Source organism: Electrophorus electricus, chromosome 2 (genome assembly GCF_041902795.1).
Source record: "Electrophorus electricus isolate QZ-2024a chromosome 2, ASM4190279v1, whole genome shotgun sequence".
Lineage (NCBI taxonomy): Eukaryota > Metazoa > Chordata > Actinopteri > Gymnotiformes > Gymnotidae > Electrophorus > Electrophorus electricus.
In genome coordinates, this window is record NC_137498.1 from 36,208,439 (window position 1) to 36,227,065 (window position 18,627).

The window sequence follows — 18,627 nt, forward strand, 5'->3', positions numbered from 1 at the left end:
CTGACTGAACTCTTTTGCTCGGTGTAGCAAATGACAGAAAATCTGTTCAATAGTTGAAATAGAACTTTGCACTATAGGAAAAGTAAACATTAATGCAGAACAACAGACATAGACAAGATCACCAATGATACACCTGTGTGTGTGTCTGTGTGTCTGAGTGTGCACTATTTGTCTATGCCCATATTAATGGTTCTTCATCTCCCTCAAGGTCAGGCATGGTTAGCCCAGATGAGGAAGCAAAAGATTGCCTGTGCTGAGCTTACATTCACACACAAAAGGTGAAGCCTTTTGCAGCCAGGTCTAAATATTCAGATCATGTTGCTGCACTGTCAACTGAGAGTTGTCAGGCTGAGGCAAGCGCATTCAGGGTGGTAAGCATAATTTCAACCTGTGAAATAAAGTCATTTTCTGTCAGAGCTTTCACTTTATTGGAATTCAAACCCCAAAGCAAATCCAAGAGGTCAGCACTGTTTACAGTGGGATCTGAATGGTTTGTGTCAAAGGAATTGGTTCATGTTTTGCATACAACATTATAGGACCGAGCAGAGTTGTTGTTTTTTTTCTTTTTCAAAATTGTGTGACAACACCAATGTTGATTCTCTATTTAATGACATTCTCAAATACAGTGGGGATACGATGTTGTTTTCAATTGGGAAAATGTGAAAGAAATATGAGCATTAAGCCCTTCTAAATGATATGATTCTTTCCTATTTTATGCTTTGATGGGCATCTAAAAAATATTAAATGACTTCAATGGGTTAATGCAAAATTAGGCATCCCACACAGCAGATAAAGTCTTGCGACAGATGCCATTGGCTTGGCAGCGGTCAGGCACCTTGGTGATGTTGACTTTTTGATGCCTTTGGATGAAGTTTTATTCAGAAACTTCTTCCCCCTTCTTTTATGCCTTCAAAGGATTCTCTGTTCACCTTCATTCATAGATCTTGCTGTATCAGCCAGGACTCTCTTGTGAAGGAACACGTAAGTAATAAGAACAGAGTGCAGTCTTATCCTTCCTCAGCTCTGACTTAACCTTGTAACATGGACCAGTGGCTGGATTACAAAATGTTCTGATTGGTGTAGTCAGGATGTTGGCTGGCTTCCATGCCCTTTAGGCAGAGATTTAGCTGGAGTCTGCCCCTGCATTACATCAAACACTCACTAAAGTGCTGGGGCGAATGCGTAGGGGAGACTCGCTTTCTCTCTCAGTACATGCGTTCATCAAGCTCCTTATCAGCAATGTTCTTTTGTATTCATTTACACACACAAGGTTGACATGGGTTTTGTGGCCAGGAGAAGGGCACTTCTTCTTGCCACTGCTTTTTCGAAGTCTGCTGTAACATCCTTCTACATACCCAAGAAGGCCTTTCCAACAGCGTGCTCATGCAATATACCACTCCTGCCCAGAGGATGAAAGGGGGAGACCTTTATTTAGAAGTATGAAGTGAAATTGGAGAGAGAGAGAGAGAGAGAGAGCGAGACTTATTAAAACATCCACAGTACTAAGGCAATCCATACAGGTCAGCACTGCCTGTCAGGTACAACACTTAAAAATAGAAAAACAAATCACAAAACATTTGAGCATCAGAGTGACTTTGCAGAGGTTTGAGGACATTGTGTGTAAGGGTGGCAATGGTCCAGCAAAGGCATTGAGGCATAGCAGGCAGGACACAGACAGATGTTTTCAGCTATAGCCCTGCAGGTGAGACAGGAGTGGCTGTCTGAGCTAGATAAGATGCATGCTACCATCTGCTCCACTCCCAGGACCCAGTACTGCTGCAGTTAGGCAAAATATGCAAAATCATTTAAAGAGGTGCCTGTTCCAACCCTTAACACTAGAAATTTAGCATGAACTGTTGCATAATGCAATATAAGCTCATTCACTGCTAAGAGATTGAAAATCAAATAGAGAAACAACTGAAAGGTCACAGAAAATGATCTACTGTCTGGAGATTTAAAAATAATATGGAAATCCAGGGAGCTAGCACAACACATTACGCAGCCCTGCATGTGATAACTCCTCTGCCTTAAACAAAAGGTTTTCCTGGAATTGGTATTCAGTGAATGGAACTGGCATGCTCTTCCAGACAGAAGAGTGAAAGCCTTTGGTCCACCTCCGTGACTCACATCTTTAAATGACACTGGATGGGCAAGCTGTAGAGATGCAGGTGAGTGAAATGGCACGATGGCCAGACATGGTGACCTTTCTGTCATCTCAGATAGATTGGTGACTCGCTCCTTGGCCTCTGTTATGATTTATCCATTCCTAAACCCAGGGCAATGAAACGCGCTGCTGCCAACGGTAACAAAAATAAAAAAAGCTTTAGCAGTGCTATGTGAAGTGTAAGCATTGTGTTATAATACACCTATAAACTATGACTATCAGCAAGCTCAAGGAACAGGTGATTGTGAAATAAATGAGCTGGTTTCTGTCACCTGTCATGTAAAAAACACCATTTAATATTTTAGCCTCTTTGACTGTGGCGTCTCCTGGTTGATTTTTTCTCATTTAAAGGTTTATCAAGTAGAGCTGGCAGAAGATATTATTTCTTGTAAAGGAAAATAGTAAGGAAAGGGATAGTAATGTAAGGTAACTTGTTAAATGATTTTACTGCCTACATGCTATGCATTGATGGTACCCTCTTTAAATCATAATTTACACTTGCCAGATTTTGGCTGTAGCATGCATGATGAAAGGAATAGAGTCAAGGCGTAACAAGCTTTTATACCGCTCTTGACCGATGTCCTCCAGTAGGAAGACGTGTCTGATTCTGATTGATATTTGAGTTACATGAGGATGTGCATTTATGGTCAGCAGGCATGAATGCACCTCAATAAACAACCGCGCTGAAGGATGGGTTTGTGCCCGCTTTTGATAAGTATGCTGGGGGAGGCGAAGAACAATTCCTCCAGTGTTATCAGGAGCAAACAGGCAGAGTCAGGAGGCCCCATTTCCACTACGCGCCTTCCCACGCAAGTCTCGATGATCTGTGAATCATCCAGCTGGCCTCGGCAACTGGGAGAAACAGGAGAGTGCAAATGACATTCGAGCAATATTTCTTTCCGGGTTAGTAATGGTATTTTATCGTCATCGTCTTTAACATCCTCCTCATCATCATCAAAATCACCATTATCATCATCTCTGTCCCTGTCGCCCTCTCTCTCGCTCTATCACACACACACACACACACAGGTTTTTCAAACATTTTTATTTCTATTTCTTATTTTATTTCTACTTCATATATTACATTTTGGGAGTTTTTTTTCTACAAACAACATGACTTAAGCATGTTGTCTTAACCTTATGTGTATTTTTTTAAAAACCTTTAAAGATGTTTTATGTAATATAACATGTACCACCATAAAGTTTATTGAGCATACGTTTCTTTGGTACTATGCAGCATTCTAAAATTCATACACCTGCTGTACATTTATTCAATGTCAACAGCTGTTTTAACCACAAAAGCCACCATGCTCATGGCAAAGGATCTTCTTTTCTTTGATGCTTAAGCTCCACACCATAAGGTGTTGCAAAAGAGCTCTCTCAGCCATGCCTCATAGACTCTAATGTAAAATAATAGTACTGTACAGCTTCTATGAACAACATACCTTTTTGTTTCAGTGCAACTGGCTGCTGTTAACTGGCTTGCCTTCAGGCAACTTCTGAATACTCTTAACCTAGCTCTCAGGCATCCAAACTGCTATTGCTCACACACCTCCTCCTGCACACACTTCTCTCGTTTGTCTTCCTTTGAGGCAAAAAGAAAGGGCCCAACCTATTGCAGAGGCACTAAGTGTAGATCCATGGGGTGGTTGGTGAGGTCATGGGGGTAAGTGATGGGAAAAGACCAGTGAGGAATGAAAGGGTCTCTGATTAAATGTCAATTTAATCAAAAATATTGCTCTTTTTTTACATGATTCAGGACCAACTTCACCGTTCTAAAATTTACTCCTGATTGTTACTGGAGAACCCGACATGCTGCTCTTGAATCAGTGTGAAAGGGATCACATGCTAGTATGCTGGTTTCTTATTACACTGCTTGCAGTATTAAGATGTGACTCACTGGATGATGCCCTTCTTCCTGTGACCGTGGAAAGTGGCAAAATGACTCTGGTGACCCACTTGGTTGAGAAGGTTCACTACAATATTCATGAAGTGAAGAGATATTAAATAAAGGATTAATCATTAATTAATTCATTCATTAACTTAATTAATTAATTTGGCCTTTATTCTGCCAACCTAACAAAGACAATGTCTAGAGCATGGTGTCTTGTGTTTTTCAAATTTATGGGATTCAACAAAATTGCATGATCAAGCATGGTTAAATGAACAAGCCTGTTCAGTGATGGCTCTGCCAGATCACTACTATTATTATTATTATTATTCTCTATATAAGATGAGACTGAGTGGGCAAAAATCAATTTCAATTAAGGGATTATGACCTCTAGCAAAACACAAGCAAACAAAACCAAGGAGATTTTTTTTCATGGCTGGGGCAAGTAAACAGAAAATGATCCATTTTATAAACTCCAATGGACTTTGTACAGCTACGACTCTGTGCCTTTGACTGTGATTTGAAAGCTTTTTTTTAAATCAATGTAATTCTTGAAACTATGACTGCATTCATGATGCAAAGGTATATTTGTTGCCTATGAACATTATTGCTGGGACTGTTCCCCTCAATTTTGTAACTGCTGTAAGCCTGTCACTCTATTTGATCTGAAACTGTGATGAATAAAGGGACATTAATTGCAATATGCTTATGCACACTTCACAGAAGCCAAGTCCCTAAACTGAACACCAAGAACCAAATTACATATGTTCCAAGTGATTACCACTAGGTGACAGCATAGTCTCAATCCCTAGATTTGTCTGCGTTTAAACAATCAAGTACAGTATTGTCCATTTTGAGTTTAATAACAAATTAACAGTTTAACACTTGGGATTAACCCTAACTATACACCTTTACTTTTACTTGTTTCTTTCAATGTTAAAAACAAAGATTTAATGGGTTTAAACAGTAAAACACTAAACAAAATGATAAGCTTGAAATCCTTCATAATAACCTTGACAAGAATGATGTCAATCAATTTCAGATATTATTTTAGTTCTACATGTATGTATTGCCTTTCAAAACACAACATAAAAATAAATACTCAACTGTAATTCAGTGTAAATTATTTGTCAAACTAGCCGGCCAAATTTGTATTCATTCAAGGGCTCACTGCAACGACTAACACAAAGTCTTCGCCTGCTTATTAAGTTTGTGCACTGAAGAATGGCGGTAACGCAAGACATACAGTATAAGGACATGTCTCGCATGTCTTGCTCGGGATGTTATCATGGAAACTGAACTCTGGCAATGGCTCTGCTGATAATCTATCACAGAGAGGTTCCTGGAGGAGCAAAGAAAAGAAAGGGAAGGCAAAGTCCTCCAAGCCTTTGGGGAAGTGCCAAGTGCCACAGGTGTTTGACAAGCAGTTGCCACGCTCCACAGATACCAGACAGTATCCGGGACTAGCAGGACATGTTAGGAGGGACACAACGGTCACTCCAAAAGTCAATAAACGGGGTGGAGACCGTAGAACAGAAAGCCCTTGTGCAGAAGAAAAGTAATTAAATCAAATACATGGCAGATTGGGTAAGGATTTTAAACTATAGAATATTCTAAAACTGTGCAGTCCACCAATTTGCCAAAATTTCAGTGTATTGTACATCTATCTTATGTATGAGTATTTTGAGCTTTTAAAAAAATATATTTTTAGACAGAGGCATTTGTGTTTCTTAGTACATGTTGTATAACATAAGAAGAAACCGTCATTGATTAATTTAGGCCTACATGAAATTTAACCCTATAAAACGAATAATTTAGGGTTTAAGCAGCTAGTCTGTATTTCTCAGTCCTGCACTGTATCCATATATATGTCAGTCTGAATGTTCACCTACAGTGTAGATAAAACCACTGGCAACATAGCTTCAGGCCTTATATTGGTGTCAAGACCAAATACTACTGATGTTCACAGTGATAGATGAGAAAAAAAAACATACATGTTTTAATCAAAGAGCAAGGCAGTACAGTGTGAAGGCAACTGAGCCTTCTATTGTGCAGTCCTTCTTGGTCAACCTGCAATTCAAGTCCTCCCCTGTATAATAGTCCCTGCTTTGGCTGTTGTGTTTACTGAAAAATGTTTTACACAAAAGAGGGAGTGCACTACTTGTCAGAAGAGAATGGCCAGTTTCATGACAAAAACCGAAAAAAAAAAACCAAACCTCATATGTCCTAAGTAGGTTTTAATTATGCTATATCAAAGTAATTTCACAGGACATATAATAGATCTTTGATTTATTATCATATAATTTGAAATTTTGAAATGAGAAACATTTAGACTTGTTATTCCAGTTTGTCCCACCCTTAACACAGGGAGAGGTTGAAGTCAAATGGTTGACTCTGTCTTATGAAAAATATATTTACACCAGCAAGTCAACATCAAACTTTGCAACATAGCAACATTTTGTTTAGAGCTTGTGAAATAATCATAAAATGTCAATTTAAGTGCACACACCTCAGTGCAATAAGGTAACACAATGAATTTTTAAAAGTTGAGATTTAAGTTTTAACAACTAATACATACTGCTGTTGCTTCAGTAGCAGGATTAATGATTTAGTGAAACCTCTTGCTGTGTTCAGGAATTTATAGGTATTTAAGATAATATATTCGCGAGACATGTATGCGGGGCTATTTCTGTTTGCTTTACAGTTCCACAAAATATAAAATGCACTGCACACCAGAAGTGCAATACAGATCTTGTGTGTTAGAATACGTTTTGGAATTTATTATTATTATTTTTTTTTTACATTTGTTAATCTGCACGTAGACGTCATCTTCTTCGTGTCTTTTCGTTGTGGCATTTTTTTCGAGCCCAGCGAGCCTATAGAACCAAGTCGTGTTCACTGGAGGTTTTCATGCGTCAAGATGAAGCGATGAAAGGATCAGTCTGGCAAACTTTCCGTTGCAAATGCTAATGCAAAGTTTTATAATAAACAAATATCACAGTATTATCGCAGTTTATTCTGCTTGTTCCGGGTTGGTGTATTTGTCTGGCATAGCCCATACTCAGTAAAAGCCTGACAGTTGTGCATTCAGTCCAGCGGTCGTTACACCAACTCTTCAACATTGCTCTAGCTGCCTGCTTCTGGACGGGTACGGAATGCAGAGAGCAGGTACGACTGTTTTTAATGTTATGAAACAAGCGGTCTGATTGCGCTTTTTAGACTAGGCTGACACTCTGCCATAATGAAAGTATTCTATTTTACTAAAGTGTTCTTTCCACCTGTATGGTAGCGGTCTTCCAGAATGAAAACATTTTTCAAAAACTTTAAACAGGAAAAGCTAGCTAGCGAGATGCCAGATATCATAGCTAGGTTAGCTAGTTGTGTTGGAATTCGACATTCTGTCCTTCGTGGAGCATGATTTTTTACACTCCATGACCATGAAAGAGACAAGCAGCGTCACTCTATAATTATTCTTGTTTCTTTGTCAGATTACAGTCCTTCTTGCCTTCTCTGCTGCATTTAAACTGAGTGATTAGGTGACAACGTAGTACCTGAATGCTGTAGCTAGTTAGCCAAGTAGAAAGACACTTGGTTCCATTAATCGTACAAGTGAAGAACTGTGCAAATGAAAATACATGGATCAGACTAACTCTCCACATGGCAAGATAGATAGCCAGCTAATATTAAGTCGCTTTCTTCTCTAAGTTAGCTAAAGCTAAGTTGTGATTTGTACCGCTTGGCTCACTGCTAGTGGTAGGCAGACACTCGTACTCGGATTCTTTACTTAAGGATATAAACAAATAATCACCTCTGAAAAAATACCCATCTCTGGAAAAAAAAAGACATTTAATACTGACATCAGTACGAAATAAGTCTAGCAAGCCAAAAGTGTAGCTATGTGCCTCGCCGATGCCCAATGCATGTCTATAAGCGCTTCTGCACCGAGGTATTCAAAATAAAAGTCATGTTAACTTGACGTTTGTGGAATCCATTGTCAAGCAGATATAATGTATAGAGGGTTTATCAAATTTGTTGTCAGTGCTGCCAGTGTGTAAATGTCGAGTTCCAAACACCTGTCCAGAGCATACTGAGAGTGAACTGTGTTACATTTGGGCCTGGAAATCAATCATTTTTCAGCATTGTGTAATCACATAATTAATTGGAGAGTTTATCGACATATCTTAAGGCCTTAATATTATGTCTGAAATTTGTACTGACAGTGGCAGATCATTTAATGCTGCAGGTTTCTCTTAAATAATGATAGACAGATAGATAATGACCATCCCTTTGGGGAGCACTTTCACTTGGTAAGTAAATCCCCTGCTTGCTACGCCATGTCCGTTAATTCCTGTGGCATGTAATCCAGCTGTGAGAGCCCTCATAAATCTTGTAGAGGCAGCATTCACCTTGTTGAACAGAGAAATGAAGACAATGTGTGGATGCAACCATGGACCACCGTCTCCAGAAGTCTCTTTAAAAAAACCCCCAAACTTTCGTCTCTTCCTCTCTTTAGTGTTAGTTACTCCGCAGTGTTGCAGGAAACCTATATCACTATATTACAGTAGTTTACTGTGGCTAGGTCACACAGCCCTAACCTGTATTTGTAGACTTATCAGATATTTAAGAGTATAGTGACAGAGATTGAGGGATGGGATTAGCCTGTCACTGCTACCGTTTGTCCAAATCTCTGCCTGCTGAGATATTAATACAGTCCAATTATGTGATTACATTGCTGGAATCAGATGATGATGATGGGTCCTGTTCTGACCCAGGCACTCTGCCAGGTGTGTTGCACTACATCACTGTCTAGGATGGCTGCTTATTCGGACACCTCAGTAGGCAAAACTGCTTCAAGAAACAAATGGCGCTACCGAGGAACAAGTTTTTCCAGATGGGAGTTAAAAAACATAAATTCCTCTGTACCTGATTATGCTGGAGTCAACCTTGAGTTCTTTTTGTACTGTTTGTAAATTCTTAATTCATCTTTTTTTTTTCTTCGTAGCGCTGGCCTGATCACCTAATTTAAGTTGTGATCTGCTCACAGATTTAGCATTTAGCTCTGTGTGTATCATGTTCTTTGTTGTTCTGAGGGCACTTGTGTATTATTGACATTAAGATTTAACCCTGTGTCTTAGTTTGTGGGAGGACCAGACCTGTTTGACTGGCAAGATGGGTGTGCTGTCTGGGGAGATGAGGGTGCGCTGGTCAAAGAAGCTGGCTCTTCTGATTAAGGCCTGCTCCTTCCTCTGTGCCCTCTGGCTCTTCTACCTCCTTCTCTTCCGTACCTCCTCCATGGCCCCTACCAGAGATGGTGCTGTACGCAGCATTGTGGCCCGCCAGTTCTTGCCCCAGGCCGAAGAGGACAACGAGAGCCTCCTGCGCCCGGTTTACGTGAAGCCGCCAGCAGATCACAACTTACCAGGAGAGTGGGGGAAAGCTGCCAGGGTAAGCCTCACCTCAGAGGAGAAGAAACAGGAGCAGGACAGCATTGAACGCTATGCCATCAACATTTTCATCAGCGACAAGATATCCCTCCATCGGCACATTCAGGACAACAGGATGCATGAGTAAGTTCAGCTTCCCTCCACTGTCCAGCCATATCTCATAAACTACATCACAGAGCTGGGCCAATTTCCTAACTGTATACCTAAGGAAAATAGTTTTAAGAATTAGCTTGTGATTCTAAGAATGCATTTTCCAATGCTGTTTAATTAAAGCAGTGGGTTATATAATAAACCACATGGTATCATTAATGACCTCCGTGTCCTTTAGTCCTGCTTTCTGCATGAATGGTAAATATTCAGATTAATTAAGAAACGTTTTGTTGCACATTAACCACATTGTACAATTATTGTAATGGTTCATTCCATTGACATGGGTTGCCATAGCAATCCATGTAACCATGTTGCCCAGACTACCATGAGCTCAACAGCCATTTGAGAACTTAGCCCTTGTTTATCGCACTCTCAGAACATGCTGCAGTGATTCTCCACATGTGTGCTCTCTGTACACTCCCTCTGCCAGGCCCCCAGGGAGCAGCTCAGTCACTGTGTGGTTACGTTATGTGGCGTTCCATCTCCCCTCTTGCAGCAAGTTCTCTGTAATCAGACACAGACAAGTGTGCTAAAACGAGTCTTCACTTTCTGACCATGACTCATGGAAGGCCTGTCAGACCTTTAAGATTCACTCACTCATGTGGGTGATGAGGCATCTCTCTTTGCTAATGAGTCTCCCCTCATGCTAATGAAGAGGCTCTTTTATTATTTGATTACTCTCTAGAAGTGTGACAGGAACCAAGTGCATTTCTCCTTCACAGTCTAGACTGTGCTTGAGTTGCCTTATTTTAAAGATCTGTGCTGAGAGGTGTTTCTGCATCATCTGTGATTCTTGTTGGCTGCTGTGAAATATTTACACCCTCTTTCAGAAATGCTCCTCAGCAAGCCTGTGCTTGTCTCTAAGTCAGTCATAGCACCTGTTAATCTTCTGTTATGGGTTGTTTTCTGTCCTTGGTGTCTTTCATTTCTTGTGATGAGTGATCCTCAAAGAAAACCGTGTTAGTTGATATTCAGTGCTACTTGCTGAAAGTGAGGAGCCTCTGTCACTGTAGCCCATATAATGCTTTGGACAGATTCCAGTAGCAGCCCAAGAAGCACAAGCTGTCACTCTCTATTTAATAAAGGGTATTGCTGACTCTCTCCTTTGAGCACACTTCCAATGCACTCTCACGCACTTGCGGCTGTTCCCCAGACTCCTGTGAAAACAGCTTTGGCATGTGTAGGTGACATGCTAAGAGCCTTTGGGCTTTATCTGCCTCTATCGTTTCTTTCACAATCAGTACCCTGAGTTTTTAATGCAAAAGCTTTCTTTAATCCAATCCTCATAAAAAGAAATAGAAAAGAAGAGAAATCTGTCTCCTGTGTTCAGTTTGGCAGGCTTGGCTAGGATGCCTAACAGTATGTTAAATGCTTATTAATGCTAGCTTGCCTTTGCTCTTCAACACATGCCCTGTTTTTCATGGTCAGGTGCTCTAGTTTCTCTTATATTTTATGTTTGGTTAAAGTATGCCCTAAAGACTAATCACTTCTGTTTTCTATTGCTTTCTTCCAGATGTAAAAGCAAGAAGTACGATATCCGTCATCTTCCTACCACTTCAGTGATCATTGCCTTCTATAATGAGGCCTGGTCCACCCTGCTAAGAACCATCCACAGCGTGCTGGAGACCACGCCTGCTGTCTTAATGAAAGAGATCATACTAGTTGATGACTTCAGTGACAGAGGTGAGACCGACAGTGAATGTGATGTGTATGTATGTGTGGGAGGGAGGGAGAAGGAGAGACTCCTTTAGTCATACACCCTCTTGCTTATTTGAACGTTAATCTCCATTTTGATTTGGATCCTGTTTTCCTCTCAGACGTTACACTGCTGCTGTGAATTGAGTCTTAACTGACCTCTTAAGAAACCATTTCCTCTCCAGTGGCCTTCAGAGTCATTCTGAAGACACACTTCTCTTACTGGAAAACAAGAAAGCAGTTTTGCAATTACTGGGCATTTTTTTGCCTTCTTTGAAGCATGTATCTAGGAGTGTGTAATTATAGCTATATCATTCAAAAGGAATTGCTTGTTCTTAAGTGCATGAAATTAAGATGTCTTGTAGGTAAAAATTAAACTTAAATTTAAGTAGATGGTCAGTAGTACTGTGGTTCCCTTTAGGAGAAAGCACTAGCAGAATTGACAGCAACCACACAGTCACCTGTTCATGATGATGTTTTCTTCACCCTATTTGCTTCCAAATAACAGTTAACAAACAGCTAATGGATCAGGAGTTTGAGCAATGTGCAGGCCTGACCACTAAAACTTTGAGGTCTAGATTGAGATGCAGTGTCAGATTCTCTGTGTCTGTGGCAATGGCAGGCTACCTGAAGGCCCGGCTGGAGGAGTATATCAGCAACCTTGAACGGGTGCGTCTTATCCGCACCAATAGGAGAGAGGGCCTGGTCCGAGCCCGGCTCATTGGCGCCACCTTTGCCACAGGAGATGTGCTCACCTTCCTGGACTGCCACTGTGAGTGTGTGCCTGGCTGGATAGAGCCCCTCCTAGAGAGGTATGTTCATACAGTCTCATGGAGTACTTCTGCGCTGTTAAGGAGTTTGCCAGAACAAACGAACAGTGGTTAACTGACATGATCATTTTCACTAGTTTTAATGAGCCATGATTGGCTAAAATGTGCATGTAGAACAGAACATATGCAGTTGGAATCTGTCAGCTGCTACCATAATGAATCAGCACACAGCAGGGGCACTTTTCCCCCACTGCTCCCCCAGTGCTTATTTTTATGATCCTGAATCACTGGTGAAGGAATTTAGGAGAAATATGTAAAAGAAATGTTTTGAACTGGTTTGGACTGTTTTAAGTATTTTGCTAGTTAATGCTGCTGTAAATATTCACAGTTCTTGCAAAGTTCTACTAAACATAGCCACCAAAGGAATCAACTTCCTTCCTTCAGTCCCACTCCCTTTATCCCAGCAGTTCTACAAAGGCGCTCCCTCCAAAGCCTTGCATGTGTAATGCTCTGCCTGCCCTTTTATGTGCTGGATTTTGTAGTTTATGATTACAAGGCCGAGGGCAATCACACTTTTTTTTTTTTTTTCCCTCAAAGCAATTAATCGTTGATCACTATTGGGATGTAAAGATGGTGTAGTCTCACCGTTTTAAAGTAAGTGACTTACAACTGCTGTAAGAAGCAGGATTCTGTTGGTTCTGTAATGTTCATCTTCTGTCCTGGTTGGCATATTTATTTTTTGCAGGATCTCACAGAATGAGAGTACTATCATATGCCCAGTGATTGACACCATTGACTGGAACACGTTCGAGTTTTACATGCAGACTGATGAGCCCATGGTTGGTGGCTTTGATTGGCGGCTCACTTTCCAGTGGCACTTGGTGCCTGAAGTGGATCGCAAGAGACGGAAATCCCGCACTGACCCCATTAGGTTGGTGTTTGATCAGCCTCTCCGAGAGCAGCTCCACTTTCCACTTTTCTTGGCAATCGAAGGAGCAGTTCTGAAAACCTAAGCCGATAGAGGGCAGGCAAGGGTCTCTGTCTTTGGCGCTTGGCAGATGTGTTTGAAATGCACAGTCATTATGTTACCATCCCTCTTAGTGAATGCAGTAAACACAGGCTTCAAAGGATGAATGAAAAGTGAATATTAATAATCCATGCTCGTAGACCTTGGTGGTGCAAACTCTTGCTGCTCGCAAATAGATTCATACTCAGCTCCTGAAACACTACAAGCTGCCAAGAGTCAGTGAGAGCAAACTAAGTAGCCCTTACCTGCTACAGAGTTGGCCAGGATGTGCTGATGGAAATCTCCAATGTTCTGCCAACGTTACACTCCTCCATCTTTCACAGATCTCCCACCATGGCAGGGGGCCTGTTTTCTGTGAGCAAGGCCTACTTTGAGTATCTTGGCACTTATGACATGGGCATGGAGGTCTGGGGAGGAGAGAATCTGGAGCTTTCTTTCAGGGTAATATTTTTCTCAGAGTTCTCTGTCTTCTAGTTTCACCTTTGCAGTTTTCCCTGGTGGGATGTATAATGGCCTCAGAGCTGCTCAAAATTAGATGCATCCTACATATTGGATTTTATTTATTTCTTCTGGTCTGTGGGTACAAATGAAGATTGATTGCATACCTCCAAGTAATTTTTTATGTATGTGGAAACAGAATACAGTACACTATCTTTAGGGGACTTAAGGAAATCTCCATGTATAATTGATGGACATTGGGTTACAAACAAAATGTTAGAAAAGGTTCATTTTATTATACCAACATACAAATGTAGTTACTGTCTCTCCTTTAAGGTTTCTCAAAGTAACTGTCAGAAAAATAGAATCTCAGTTACTGAAAGTTAATGATGTAGACTTTCTAAACTCATGCTTGCACTTGAAATTCTGTGTCATTGACTTTTGTGAAAATAGTGATGTATTGATTAAAAACACAAACTCATTTATCTGTAATTTGTTTTGCAGGTTTGGCAGTGTGGTGGCTCCCTGGAGATTCACCCATGTTCTCACGTGGGTCACGTCTTCCCTAAGAAGGCCCCATACGCCAGGCCAAACTTCCTGCAGAATACAGTCCGAGCTGCAGAGGTCTGGATGGACTCCTACAAGCATCACTTCTACAACCGCAACCCTCCTGCTCGGAAGGTACAGTTCTGGTCGTTTGCCATCTTATTTTTTGTGTTTTTGCCTGTGCTTAAAAAGTGCTGACGAAAGTAGGCCAAGCATGTGTTCAGTCTCCCTGGCCTTTGTTATGTTGACTAACATAAAATCTGCATGCAAGTGTGCATGCCTGAGCCTATATCACTCCATTAACATGGCTGCATTATTAAAGATAGGAAACTTTGATCAAGCAATACATTATTCCCTTGTGAGCAGGCAGAAAAACATGATGACAGATGATTGGCAGGATTGAACTTCCCGATTAGACTGTCATGATGCTAACAGAGAGGTCATTTTGGCCCTGCTTGAATCTGGATATGGAAGCTAGGTTCTTCAGTTACATCCTCCTGCAATGTAAACACCCCAACTTTACATTGTGATTGTTTTGGGTGTGGATACTCGAGGCAGGGTTGTCTTGGTCTATAACAGTAGGCTATGTTTAATATGCATTGGTGTCACGGTGTGGTGTTGGTCACTGGGGCCCCACATGTGGCCCAAATATTTGCTCTATTCCAGCCCCCAGCACACCTGAGCACACTTGGTATAGTTGCAGAGGGATCCAGGATATAACTGCAAGTCTGTCTGGAGCTCCTAGGGGACTGGAATGGGAAATGCAGAGTTAGGATATTAAAGGTTTTAATAGAAAACCATAACATCATCAGTTTCAAAGAAAATTCATTTCCTGCTTTGTTACTTGTTTTTAGTAAATTTAAGTAAAATGAATGAATGCTGGCCTCTCTTGCTTCCGTGCTTTATGTAAGAGTAGGTGTATGCTGCCTCGTAGGAAACATACGGAGACATCTCAGAGAGGTTTCTCTTACGGGACAGGCTCAAGTGCAGGAGCTTTGACTGGTACCTGAAGAACATCTACCCTGACCTCCACGTGCCTGAGGACAGACCTGGTTGGCATGGAGCTGTAAGTGTGTCTAAAGCATCTGGGTATGACTGATGAATATCTTTGACATGCTGAGGTGAATATCTTTGACATGCTAGATTATACTTTTGTTTATGTTCTTCTATCTGCCCTTATTTTGGTCATTCTTCTCTGCCTTGGTGTGTGGGACAGGTGCATAGTCATGGGATCCCCTCTGAGTGTCTGGACTACAACGCCCCAGATCACAATCCCACAGGTGCTCACCTGTCCCTGTTCGGCTGCCATGGACAGGGTGGTAATCAGGTAATTAAACATCCGTGTCCCTTCCCGGTTATCTGCCTACCAGCCAATTCTTAGAAAGAGGGAAGAGGTTTTCTGTGAACATCAGAACTCTCACATCACTTGAGAACGGACATGAGATACATTTCAGTTTGCTCGTGCTACTTTGGCCAAAACTTGGTTTGTTTCATGTACCATAACACAAAGCAGGCTTTATTCATCTTGAAACAGGATTTCATGATGAAGCACTGTGTTTCTTTTACTGACTTGTCTGTATGGATATATATTTAACGGGGTGTGGCGTGTGGAAGAGTGTATATATCAAAACTGATATCACTGATTATTCATTGATGCTGTGTATAAGGTGTCTCTGCAGAAACAGCTTGTGTAAATCAATTTTTCCAGAAGCCCCTTAGCCATCTCTCCACAAAGACCGGCCTCTGCTTAAAAGACTTGTTAGGGTCCCTGAGCAGAATGGTCAGTGCTGACTGTGTAAATAGCTTAGTGCTTGACAGGAGCCCTCCTTTAACGTTATCTCTGTGTGGATGAGACATGGAGAGAGGGATGGGCCTTTGGTGATTTATTACTGCTTCATCAGTGAAGTGGCATGCCCTCTGCTGGTTCAGACCAGCTCACGCAGTCATATAAGTCAGAGCACTTCTGATTTGGTGCTTCTGGTTGAGGGCTTAATGTGTGCCATGTGTTCTAGAGGGTTGGGCTTATTCTGATGTGGCAGAGTAGCACGTGCGTTTGCATTTGAATGTGGCACCTGTGACAGAGTGGCCTTCAGAGCCACGTCTTACTATTAACCTTTATCATAATGGAGTTCTGCATGTGATGTTTATGAAGGGCAGAATACTTGCCTGCAGATTTTTAGTAACGACGAACTTCATCTCCAGTGTCGGCAGCATTGATATCCAGACATTGTGTGACATTAATGAAATGTTACATTACATTTTTGGACAAGACCATTAGGAATTTCTAAGGAATGTTTCTTCCTCTGTTTGTCCATTTCTCTTAGTATTTTGAGTACACGTCCAACAAGGAGATCCGTTTTAACTCCGTGACTGAGCTATGTGCTGAGGTTCCAGAGGGCCAAAACTACATAGGGATGAAGCATTGTCCTCGAGATGAAGAGCCAGTTCCCTCCAGCATTGTCTGGGAGTTCAGAGATGTGAGTGTCCCCTAAACCTAATTAGAGTCACTCTGGCTCCTCGTTTCCCTTGCCTAAACAGACGTGATTGTTCTTTCTTTTCAGGATGGAAGTATATATCACCCTCACACAGACACATGTATAACATCCTACCGCACATCACAAGGGAACACTGATGTGAAGATGATGAGATGTTCTACAGAAGACAAACATCAGCGATGGAATTTTGAATGACTTCAATTCCATGTGACTCTAATCCAAGTGCAATTAAAATGAAGATGGCTCTTTAGTCAAAGGGCAGAGAAAAAAAGACTTAGTGAAGGCCTCTAAAACACTGAAGTTGTCCTAAATTCGTTAACAGGTTTGGTTCATTCATTCTTAAAGTTTCACTTTATTTTTGTACCTTTTCTCTCTTTTTTTCTCTTTACACTTTCCAGACTACCTTAAAGGAGAGTTATTGAGAAGGACCAAAACTAGGTGCAGAAACTGAAAACAATGGTTGATTCGACAGCTATTACTCAATGGCAGAAATTGTATAAAACTGTACACTGTTTCCACTGAAATTGTGGATTGGAAAAAAATACATGATGGCCAAACCAGGCTGTAAACTGTGCCCTTACAAACAAAAGATGTTCGATTTGGAGTTCCATTTCCTGTGATTTATGTCTCTCTGCTTTGTATGTGATGTACATTATTGATAATAGTGAAAGACTTCTCCAGAATCTTTTTTTTTTTTGTTTGTTTGTTTTTTGCAGCAACATGGGAAGATATGGTGTATTGGAACAGGATTTGTGTTTATATGATTGCACTGCAGTTTTTATTAATTAATACTTCAGCAGCTTTGTGGGTTGCCACTAGTTGGTGAAACTATTGGGTTATCCTGTTTATAAAGGATTGTATTAAAAGTGATTCTTTCAGGGAGTGGTAAAAACCTTTTTGGATTGATATACTTTTTTACCCTTATTACAAATGGTTCTTTTAAAAAAAAGAAAAGAAAAAAAAGTGTTGACATTTGTGGCTGTAGATGTTTGATCAAAGACCTGGAAGATTGTTTTTATTTTTAAGATGGGTATATTTTGGCTAAGCACCACAAAAATGTTCTGTACCATTACGTTGTGTCTCCTTTATGTGATTTATGTTAAAAAAAAAAACTACTAAAGTTGACTAGATAATGTTTCCTACCAGTTATGTTTCATTTTAAGGCTGCCCATAGAAACTACATGTTGATGTCCTTCAAATAGTATCAAACTGTGAGAACTGCTGTGCCTTTAATAACCACTTCTTCAGCAGATTCTTTCCTACCACCCCAGAGGTGAGCCCTTTTTCACTTGCTCACTCTGGTGAAAACTCCATATAGAAGTTAAAGAGAAGGACCTTTTGTCCTTGTGAATATATCAGGTTTACTACAGCTTCTGGTTTACTGCATCATTTTACTGGCCTTAGAGTAGAGCTGATCTGATCCAGGTCAAATCTAAAACCTCTTATTAATGAAGTTTAAAATGCAGTGGCCAAAGAAAATGTCACTTAATAGTGTTAAGAGAAGACCTGAAAATGGGCTTAAATACATGCATTTGAATTTCTGTGTAGTTCAAATGGAATATGTGTGTTGTGTGAAAGCCTTTGTTACTTGATTTGGCTACTTTCTGCATTAAATATTTTTTTTTTTCCCCTCTAGTCATGTATAACATTCCTCAAGTGTTAGCCAAAGGAGAACATTTTAACAGTTTGGAATACCATTTTGGCTTCTCTGTCTTTCACATGTTGAAATAACATACTGTAGATCAGTGTGCTATAAATAAAGTAGTTTCAGAAAACCTCATCAGATTTTCCAACGACAAATAGGAGGTGGAGCCCAGGACCAGTTTCTCCCCTGGTCTGCATCAGCATTCCATGGTCATCACAAAACCAACTGTGGTGTCAATAAATGTTCTTTGGAATTCATAAATATTTGGCATTTTTATGTTTAATAAACTCCAATGCTTTCTAAAGATGAATTTCCAGTGTCTGGCCATAGATGAACCATGATACAAAGGAACTATAATAGGA

General features: G+C 40.7%; 1 protein-coding gene across 2 annotated transcripts; it reads left to right on the forward strand.

Moving 5' to 3' along the window:
• The first annotated feature begins 6,717 nt into the window (after positions 1-6,717).
• On the forward strand, positions 6,718-18,575 carry poc1bl (POC1 centriolar protein homolog B (Chlamydomonas), like). Of its 2 annotated transcripts, XM_027029981.3 has the most exons (11): positions 6,737-7,223; positions 9,191-9,622; positions 11,163-11,332; positions 11,967-12,156; positions 12,860-13,045; positions 13,465-13,582; positions 14,084-14,260; positions 15,060-15,191; positions 15,342-15,452; positions 16,450-16,602; positions 16,687-18,575. In XM_027029981.3, exons 2-11 carry the CDS (start codon positions 9,225-9,227, stop codon positions 16,813-16,815), a joined length of 1,764 nt encoding a protein of 587 aa, XP_026885782.1. In that variant the 5' UTR covers positions 6,737-7,223; positions 9,191-9,224; the 3' UTR covers positions 16,816-18,575. The 2 variants fall into 2 exon arrangements, with proteins under 2 accessions (XP_081557864.1, XP_026885782.1); XM_081701738.1 differs by lacking the exon at positions 13,465-13,582 and having other exon boundaries at positions 6,718-7,223; positions 15,104-15,191.
• Positions 18,576-18,627: the final 52 nt, after the last annotated feature.